The sequence below is a fragment of the Phocoena phocoena genome, chromosome 7, assembly GCF_963924675.1.
Source record: "Phocoena phocoena chromosome 7, mPhoPho1.1, whole genome shotgun sequence".
NCBI classification, from domain to species: Eukaryota; Metazoa; Chordata; class Mammalia; order Artiodactyla; family Phocoenidae; genus Phocoena; species Phocoena phocoena.
Window position 1 is genome coordinate 115,252,847 of NC_089225.1, and position 9,299 is coordinate 115,262,145.

At 62.0% G+C, this 9,299-nt stretch overlaps 1 protein-coding gene across 1 annotated transcript; it reads left to right on the forward strand.

Moving 5' to 3' along the window:
- The first annotated feature begins 165 nt into the window (after positions 1–165).
- On the forward strand, positions 166–8,225 carry NEU4 (neuraminidase 4). Its single transcript, XM_065880206.1, is given in 8 exon segments — positions 166–214; positions 1,575–1,703; positions 5,673–5,768; positions 6,225–6,297; positions 7,212–7,393; positions 7,396–7,733; positions 7,735–7,870; positions 7,873–8,225. Coding segments are annotated over 8 exon segments (1,356 nt in total).
- Positions 8,226–9,299: the final 1,074 nt, after the last annotated feature.

The following is a 9,299-nucleotide window of genomic DNA, read 5'->3' on the forward strand; positions in this document are numbered from 1 at the left end:
TCCCCACACAGCGTGAGCCTCCAAGGTGCCCTGGGCAGATGTGGTGAACTCCATGTGGGCAGCAGAGCACCGTGAGGTGGGTCCACGCGGAGCTCTGACCAACAGAGCCCGGGCCGTCGGGCGCTTTATGGATGACTTTCAGTCACATTTGAGCCAGTGACAGGAATGCCCCCCACCGTGGAAGGTGTCATTTCCCCCGTTTTCCAGAAGGCCCGTGAGTTGGCAAGACCGTTGTCGGAAGATAGGCATTGGTTTCTTGCACTTGGTGGTTTGCTGTGATGTGTCCTTCCGGTTCTGCTTTGACCACGAATGTCAGCAGTGCCGGGTGAGAAGCCCTGCCCGGCACAAGCAGCTTGAGTCACCCCGACCGGGTGCTCCGCATTGACCTCGGTCCTTGGGGCAGCTGCTCGAGCTGCAGAGACAGTCTGGGAGGCCGGACCCGTTTTCTGTTTCTGGCTGCCCTGAACTTCCAGTAAAAGTGGGAATAAATCACGATACACTCCTTCCTTCTGTTCTTAGAAAAATAACCTCATAAAAGCCCAGGTGAAGTGCCCGTGTACCCTGCTCCTCAAGCCCCCGAGCGCCAGTGACCCGGGGCCTGGCAGTCTGTGTGTGGGGACAGGGCATCCCTGTCCCCGTCTCCCATCCCCATGCCACGTCCCCCGTCCCTGTCCCCCACTGTGTGACTTGGAGCCCCGCCTCATCGGGCCGCTGAGGCGTGGTCTTACGTGGGTAATGTGTAGTGAGGGGCTTTGTGATGCAGAGAGACCTCCTATAAAAAGTTTTAGGACTAAGCAAGTTTTTTTTGGAGAATTAAAATAATGCATGGATTATTAGAGAGCTTAAAACTTTGAGGCATTTCCTGCTAGAGTAAGGGTAGGGCTTCGAGAAGGTGGCCTAGTGACTGGGGGTGGGAGGGAGCAAGTGGCAGGGGGACCCCTCTATGTCCTTGAAGGATAAGCTGGCCCCCAAAATGTCAAAAAGTGAAGTGGCGTCCACTGGCCCTGCGGTTTACTCCTGGGGCTCGCCCCTCAGGATCCACCTGCGCTCGTACACACGTGCGCACACCTGCACACAAGTGGCACGTGTGCACGCATGCACGTGCCGGCGTGTCCCCAGGCCATGCACGGAGCACCGTCTGCAGGTGGCGTCAGTCAGTGGCCGTGTCGCTGACCGTGTGTCTGTTGAGAAGGAGGCGGGTGTGTGCCTCTGTGGCCCCTGGACAGAGGGACGGCCGGAGAAGGGGATGGAGGGGGCAGCTCACCTCCTGCTTCTGAGAAAGGCCGTCGACTCTTGGAAGCCAGTTCAAACAGAACCTTCCTGCGTGTCAAGACCGCAGCTGGGACTCACTCTGGGCGCCTGGAGGCCGGGTTGGGTGGGGAGGGGATGTCATTTTCTATATTTTTGGGATGCTTTGCCTTTTTTTTTTTTTTTTTTTGCCAAGTGCACGTACACTCTCATAAAACGTGAACAAGCCAGGCGCAAACTGATTCAGAGGTCCCATGGCTGCTGCTGGGCTGGATGGGTGAGGCCGGGCATGGGCTGCATCCACGGTCCCCTCCCCTGTCACCCAGGAGAGGGGCAGCCCCAGCAGAGCCTGCTCCGAAGGGGACACAAGCCCCTGCCCCTGCTGACGCGGCTGGCCCGGGTCCACCTGCCCGGCCAGGGTCCTCTGGCTGTGGGTGGGACATACCCTGGGGGAGGTGGGTGTTCTCCTGGGGGTGTCTTGGCCCCAGCGTGATTTCAGGGCCCGGGCCAGGGCCCATCTCCAGCCCCCACGCCGGCCCAGCAGGGCGGGCGTGTCGGGACACCTGTGACTGCCTCCAACTGACCCTTCCTGCTCTCTGCCAGGATTTAAAATGCAGGTCCCCTCCCTACCCGTTGTCGGCTGCCTGTGGCCTCGCCTGGTTCCAGGGCCTGCCTGGGGGGCCCTGCAGTGGGTCCCTCCAGCCTCGCTGGCCCCATGGCTGGCTCTGTCCCCTCTTCCGTCATCCGTGGCTGGGCACTCAGCACGATGGAGCTCCCGAGAGCCCTGGTGGCTCGCCTGTCTGTCCTCCATCCTTCCAAGGTCAGCGGATGGCCTGTGGTGTTCAGCTTCTGACCCTCTGGAAGCCAGGTTTGAGGCTGCTGATTTCCCAGTTGTTTCTGGGACGGAGCCGGGGCTGCCCTGCCCAGCACCCTGGCTGGAGGAGGTGGCAGTGGCGGGTCACAGAAGGCAGGCACACACCCGGCATTTCCTGCCGGTGACGAGGCCTGGGGTGCGGCGCTGCAGGCCAGGGGCCTTGTTTCAGGGCCCACAGCAGCTGGGGTGGGACATGCCGTTTCCTCTGCACCCCCTTGACCAGCAATGGTTCCCTTCTGCCTCTGAGGCCCCCTGTCCTCTGGTCTTTGTGCCGTCTTGGTGGATGGTGTCCTGGAATCAGTGAAACAACGTGGCCTGAGGAGGGAACGCAGGAAGGAGGCCTGCCAGCCGGACCCCGCTTATGTGATGCTAAAACGTGGGCTCCCCAAAGACAGGGAGGTCTTGGGTTTTCACACGTCCAGAAAAACCCGGTGGAACAGCAGGAAGACCAGAGGAAACCCCGTCGCATCCAGCTGGCGACTCTCAGAACCTGCAGGGACACAGGCCTTGTGGACCACACTGCAGAGCCCGGGTGTGGGCTGTGTCCGCGGAGAACACGTGCCCTCCCCGGGGCTGCAGGCACAGACGGCAGGACACCCGGAGCGCGTGCCAAGTCGGGGCCTGGGGAGGCTAACCCATCCAGAGCCTTGTGGGCTCTGCGGTCACACAAAACGTCACAGGCAGAGCGAGGGAGCCAGCCAGGCGCCAACAACAGGTGCCTTTGGACCAGGAGTGGACCCCGCAGTGGGGTGGGGGTGGTGAGAGACCTCCCACCTCCCGAAGCACTCCTCACTGGCCACTTGCCCGAGGACAGGCGCCACATGTGCCTGCAGGTGGCGAGGGAGGGGCTGAGGGTGCTGTTGGGTTTGGCTTAGAAAAAGCTTCTTGGAGGGCTTCCCTGGTGGCGCAGCCGTTAGGAGCCCGTCTGCTAGTGTGTGGACACGGGTTCCAGCCCTGGTCCGGGAAGATACCATGTGCCGCGGAGCAACTAAGCCCATATGCCACAACTACTGAGCCTGCGCTCTAGAGCCCACGCACCACAGCTACTGAAGCCCACGTGCCACAACTACTGAGCCCACGTGCCTAGAGCCCGTGCTCCGCAACAAGAGAAGCCACCGTGATGAGAAGCCCGCGCACCGCAACGAAGAGTAGTCCCAGCTCGCCGCAACTAGAGAAAGCCCACGCGCAGCAACAAAGACCCAACGTAGCCAAAAATAAGTAAATAAAATAAATTTATTAAAAAGAAAAAGCTTCTGATTTTCACCTTAAAACCTCTAAGCTGCTGCAGTGTGAGAAGAGGTTACGTAAGAGGACCGCTCAGAGCGGAGGCCGCGGAGAGCGGCTGGAGGGCCCCTGGGGGTGGGAGGAAAGCCCCAGGCAGGGCTGCAAGCAGGCTGTCAGGGAGCCGGGGGGAGCAAGGAGGCCGCCCACCCCTCAGCCCCAGGGATGGGATGTGGCTGGGGGTGGGCAGCCCTGCCAGGCCTGCCGGGGAGCAGAGTCTCCGCCCTGCCAGCTCAGAGGAAGACTGGGGGCTGACCCCACGGAGAGGTGGAGGTGACTGGCCACGGCGTGATGTAGTTGCGGTGCGCGGGCTTAGCTGCTCCGTGGCATGTGGGCATGTGGGATCTGACCAGACCAGGGCTCGGACCCGTGTCCCCTACCTTGGCAGGCGGATTCTTAACCACTGCGCCACGGAAGCCCCTAATGGAAGGACTTTAAGAAGAATGAATTTTCAGTAAGATTAGAGGACATATTGCGGCATACTTGAGAATAAAAGAGAGTATTTGGAAACAGAAAAAGTGACTTCTGAAAAAATGGAATAGAGACCGTGAAGGATAGATGGACACTGCGGAGAGCCAGGGTCAGCCAGGAGAAGCTCTGGAGGCTCCTCCATCCTCCACCCAGAGGAAAATGCAAAGAAGGAAGTCCCACGGGAGAGGGGGAATCAGATCCAGGATGAGCCAACCTGGTAGGAGTCTGGGAAGGAGAGTAAGGGCCATAGGTGAGAACCTATAGCCAAGCAAAGAATGGGCAAAATGACCCCAATTTAAAGAAAGACTCAAAGCAACTCACTGCCCTGAGCATCAGGCAGCTCTGCTAACCCCCAAAGCAAACAAGACCCCCGACTCAGCCGACGGGGGCAAGCGAGTGAGTCCAGGATAGCAGAAAGCACTGCTGCCGCTTAATGCGGAGAGCAGGCTGTCTCAAGGGAGCGGGTGTCAGGCCATCACCGCTGCCAGCAGTGCTGGGGCCGTGGACGTGGGCCTGTGCTCAGTGGCACAGTAACCAAGAACACGAAGTTACCATAGAAATTCAATGGCGGTTACCCTTGCCTTTGAGGTTGGCAGGAATGTAAACTGGCACTGTCTTTTTGGAGGGAAAATTGGCGGTATTTATCACAACGTAAAGTGTACATGGTTTGTAACAGAGAACTTCAGAAACAATCTGGGTGTCCATCCAAGACAAACTCAGTTGTTTAAAACGCGAAGTCCTACACAACCAATAAAGCTGGGAGCGCAGTCTGTGAATCTCCTCTCCGGAGGGGCATCTCCAGGCCTTGTGATGCTGGGGTCAGGGTTGGTGAGCAGGGCTGCGGGCGACTGGGATGGGGTGTGCGTGTCCCAGCTAGCAGTGCCCATGGGAGTGGGGGAAGCCGGGGAGACAGACCGTCTGATTTTTCAAGAGAAGCTGGAAATACAGGTTTTTACGTGAAGTCTCTAGGTTTAAAACAGCTGGCATCTAACTAAAACGTGAAAACTCCTGAGAGAGGGAACAAGGCGTGTGTGTGCAGGCCGCCTCCTTCTGTGGCCCCCGGGCACCCTGGTTAGGCAGCCCTGCTCTGGCGGGGGGGGCTTCGAGCAGGTGCTGCGGGGACTTGGAGGCCCCAGTTCTCAGCGGGCAGCCTGTGAGACGGCACCTGGCTTGGACTTGGGGGACAGGGGAGGAAGGTAGATCCTGCCTTCTGGTTTGGACGGGGCTCCAGAGGCGGGAGGCTGTGTGAGCCGTTCCTTCACGCTGCTTTCCCCTTTCCGTTCACGGCAGACCCCTGGGCTTTTATGTGGGCACGGGCTGCTGGCTGGAGACGTCCTGGGGCCCCTGGAAGGGGCAGAGGTGATGTGTGCCACATCTGGGCCACCTCCGCAGAGTGGGTGCCACGGTGCCACCGCCACCCCACCCCGCCTTGCCCTGCCGGTGCCCGGCTCTGGTGTGTGGCCCCGGCATGGGGAGGAGATGGTGGCCCAGACACAGGGGTAGGATGTGGGGCCCATGAGGGCCAAAGGGGCTGGCATCTTGGGGGCCGAGGGAATGGCAGGCAGGCACCCAAGTCGTGATGGGAGGCATCTCTGGGGGCAGCTGACGCCCATGTCCCCCTCGGAGGTCAGCTGTGGCCCCGGTGGTGGCCCGCCCCCAGCACAGCCTTGTTGGAGGGTGAGGGCCCAGGGTGGAGCCAGTTGACCGGCAGAGAGGAGCCCTGTGTGGCCCTGTCTGGACACTGCCCCCTCCTGGCTGCCCTTCTTCGCCACCTACCGCTCTCTGTGCTGTACCACAGTTGCACGGCTGGCGGGACGGTCCTGGATCCTGACACAGCCCTGGGGCACGGCCAGCTCCCAGCTCCCGGCCACAGAGTGGGCCCTTGTCTCTGCCTGTGAGTGGGTCAGAGAGGCAAGCACTCCTGCAGCTGCCCTGCAGCCAGCTCTGCGGGGCCCGGTGAGGCCCCTCCCTGCTCACCTATATCCCCGGCCCTCGGGGGCCAGGACCTGCCTCTCTTTGGCCTGAGGGCAATGGGCTTGTGGACGGAGGGCCCTCAGCCAGAGTTGCCACATGGGCCCCCCGCAATGGGATGCCTTCCTGCAGGGCCTCGGGGTAGATTTAGAGGATGGAGTAGGTGTAGGCTGGGTGTCGGGGCCCTGCCCCAACAAGCATGAGCACTTGGGCCCATAGGTGATGCTTCACCAGGCAGAAGTGTCTGAATTGAGTCCTTGCCCTGGACAGGGCACAGGACACCCGGGTTAGGCTAGAGACCCATCCTGAGGTGACACAGCCAAGTCTGCCCATCTTGTGTGCAAAGGGCCTGTGCCCTTCGTATGCATGTGTTTCATAGCCCCGCAGGCTGAGTGTGCCCAGCGCCAGCAGGCCCACGGGACAAACGTGCTGGCCCAGAGGGTGTGGGGCAGGTGACGGGCTGGCTCGTGCTCCAGGGTGGAGCCCAGACAGGACCGGCTGCAGGAGTTCGGGGCAGGCCCCTGCTGGGGCAGAATGACCCCCAGTAACTTGCCTGGGTCCAGGGCCAGGGGACCAGACTGTCTTGGAGGTCCCATCTCCTCTCCAGGCCTCGGTTCCCCTTCTGTGTTGCATCACCCCTGGGGAGGGCCACGCTGGGGAGGGTAGATGGGCATGGAGACTTATGGGTGCTGGCTCCCCTGAACGCTGGGTTACGGCCATCCTGGTCGAGCCAAAGCCCTGGAACCTGTTGCACTGGCCCAGCTGGGCAGGGCCAGCAGCCTGGGAGGCCTGCTCTCCCTCTTAGATTGAGGGCCCCCCTGAGGCTCTGGGGCTCTGCAGAAACCCAGGGCCCGGCCTGGGCGCAGGTGCTCTTAGTACCCGGCAGCCCATCCCACTCTGCGCAGTGAGCAGACAGCCCAGCTAGCTGCTGGGGCCTCCATCCCTGCTGCCCCGTCCCACAGTGGGGGCTGGACCTGAGCCCCCTTCTGCTGGCACCAGCTGCTGGCGGTCCTGGGCCCTGCAGAGCAAACCAAATGCAGAGCATGTCCCATGTGTGTCCATTCAGCCTGGAGGGACATGTGGCACCTGTACCTGCTTCCTGCTTGGGCACAATTGCTCTTTGGATGCAGAGCGGGGGTGGGGGCCCAGGGCTTCCAGGACACGGGAAGCTGCTCTCAGAGGCCCCAGAGGCGTGGTGGGGTGGGCGGACCTGGCGTTGGGCAGGGGTCTGCTGGGCTCAGGGGGCAGCGTGGTGGGGCTAGTGCACTGCCGGAAGGAGTGGACGGTGGGGGCACAGTGAGCCGATGGCTGCCCCCTGAGCTGTCCCCTAACCCGGGTACTGGCCCCCGTCCTCCCCGTCCCCCAGGGTGGTGGTGCTGCCATCGGGGGACCAGCAGCCCCTCCTCCCTGCAGACTGGGCCACGTTTGCCGTCAGCTCCAGCCATGGCATCCGGCTGTGCTCGGGCCGCCTGCTGGTGCCGGCCTACACGTACCGCGTGGACCGGCGAGAGTGCTTTGGTGAGATCTGCGAGACCGGCCCCCACTCCTTCGCCGCACCTGGCACCACGGGGGCCTCGTGCCCAACCTGCGCTCGGGCGAGGGCCAGTTGGCGGTGGTGGACAGGGGGCAGGCCGGTGGCATCCTCTACTGCAGTGCCTGGAGCCCTCTGGGCAGACACGTGCAGGTGCTCAGTGTAGACGAGGGCGCCTCCTTCCTGCCTGGGGAGCTGGTGCTCGCTCTGGCCGGGGCCGCCGGGGGCTGCCAGGGCAGCATTGTGGGCTTTCCGGCCCCGCCCTCCAGCAGGCCGGAGAATGAGGGGTGCTCCATGGGTACCAGGAACACCCTCCACCCTCCACACCTCTGCCCTGGGCCCCAGGAACCCCCAGAGGAAGGAGGGCGCTGGAGATACCCGAGGGGGCGGGGGGCTGGGTGGGATGGAGGGATGTGGGGATGGCTCCGGTGAGCCCGGCCCAGGGCCTGGGCTTGAGGGGAACAGGGGGACCTGGACCCCCGAGCTCCCGGTCCCCCCTCGGCCTTGTCTCAGAGCCCCACGTGGCTGCTGTATTCCCACCCGGTGGGGCGCAGGGCACAGCTGCACATGGGCATCTGCCTGAGCCGGTCGCCCCTGGACCCCCACAGCTGCCCGGAGCCCTGGGCGATCCACGAGGGCCCCAGTGGCTACTCTGACCTGGCGTCCATCAGGCCCACCCCCGAGAGAGCCCTGACCTTCGCCTGTCTGTATGCGAGTGGGACCGGGGTCTCCTATGAGGAGATCTTCTTCTGCATGTTCTCCCTGCAGGAGGTCCTGGTGAACGTTGGGGCGGGCACCGGGCATCCCAGCCTTGGGGATGAGCCTCTGGGGCGCTGCTGGCCCTCCTGATGGGCCTCTGGCCAGGCCTGGCCCCGGGTGCCCAGGAGGAGCGGGGAGGGGAGCAGGGGCGGAGGATGCTGGGAGGTGGCAGGGTGGGGGCGTCGGTGTGACCCCAGGCCTGGACGGGGCTCCATCCTGGAGAGGCGCCTTTGCTCCTTGGCTTCTCCATGGAGGTTCGTGAGGGTGAGTGTTTGTGTGGGACCTCATTGAATTTCACAGAAGCTCAGTTGTAACAGTCTCCAAGCAGGGCTGGTCTTTAGGAAGGAGGTGTACAGCCGGAAGGGAGGGTGGCCTGGATGGCCCAGGGTGGACGGGCGGCTGGCCCTGCATGGCCCACCCCTCCCCCTCCCAAGGCCGACAGCAGGGGCTGGGGCGTGTGGCGGTGGGAGCGTGGCGCCGGGATCCTTCGCTTAGCCCGTGGTGCTTGGTCGCCTGTACCATTTTCCTCTTTCCTCTTGCTCTGCTGGCTTTTTTCTGGCTTATGAACAAGAAATAAAGGGATCCTGCGTGTCTGTCCAGGGCTGTCTCTCCTCAGTTCTTTCCATGTCGAAGCCTGGTGAGGGTCCCCAGTGCTCTAGCCACGTCACTGTGGGGTCTGCCCCCCTTAGCTAGACTCTCCAGTGCTGGGGGCTGCCAGCCATGGGGCAGGGGGACAGGCAAAGCCTTCTCTGCGCGGCAGCCCCAGACGTGCCTGGTCTGCACTGCCGGCCGGCGGGGCCGGTGGGGAGCGCGGTGGCTGCCCCTCCCTGGATGGGTCACCTCCCAGGACCGGCCCTCTGTGCCCTCGTGGAAGCACCTTCTTATTTCCTCTTCTTTGTAACATCTTCTTTCTGGTTATAAAAATAAAATGTGTTCATTGTAGAAAATTTGGGAAATGTATAAAACTATAAAGAAAAAAGTGACCCACACATATCCTTCTGCCCACCACAACTATGATTATCTTTTTGGCATTTCTTTCTGATTCCTTGAAGAAATTCTTTTTAAAAACATATGACTTCATTTTAGCATGTTATCATCCTTCCCAGCAGCTCTGTTTACGGCCCCGATGCTCCATGATGAGGACCCTGCAGGGCGACCTTCTGG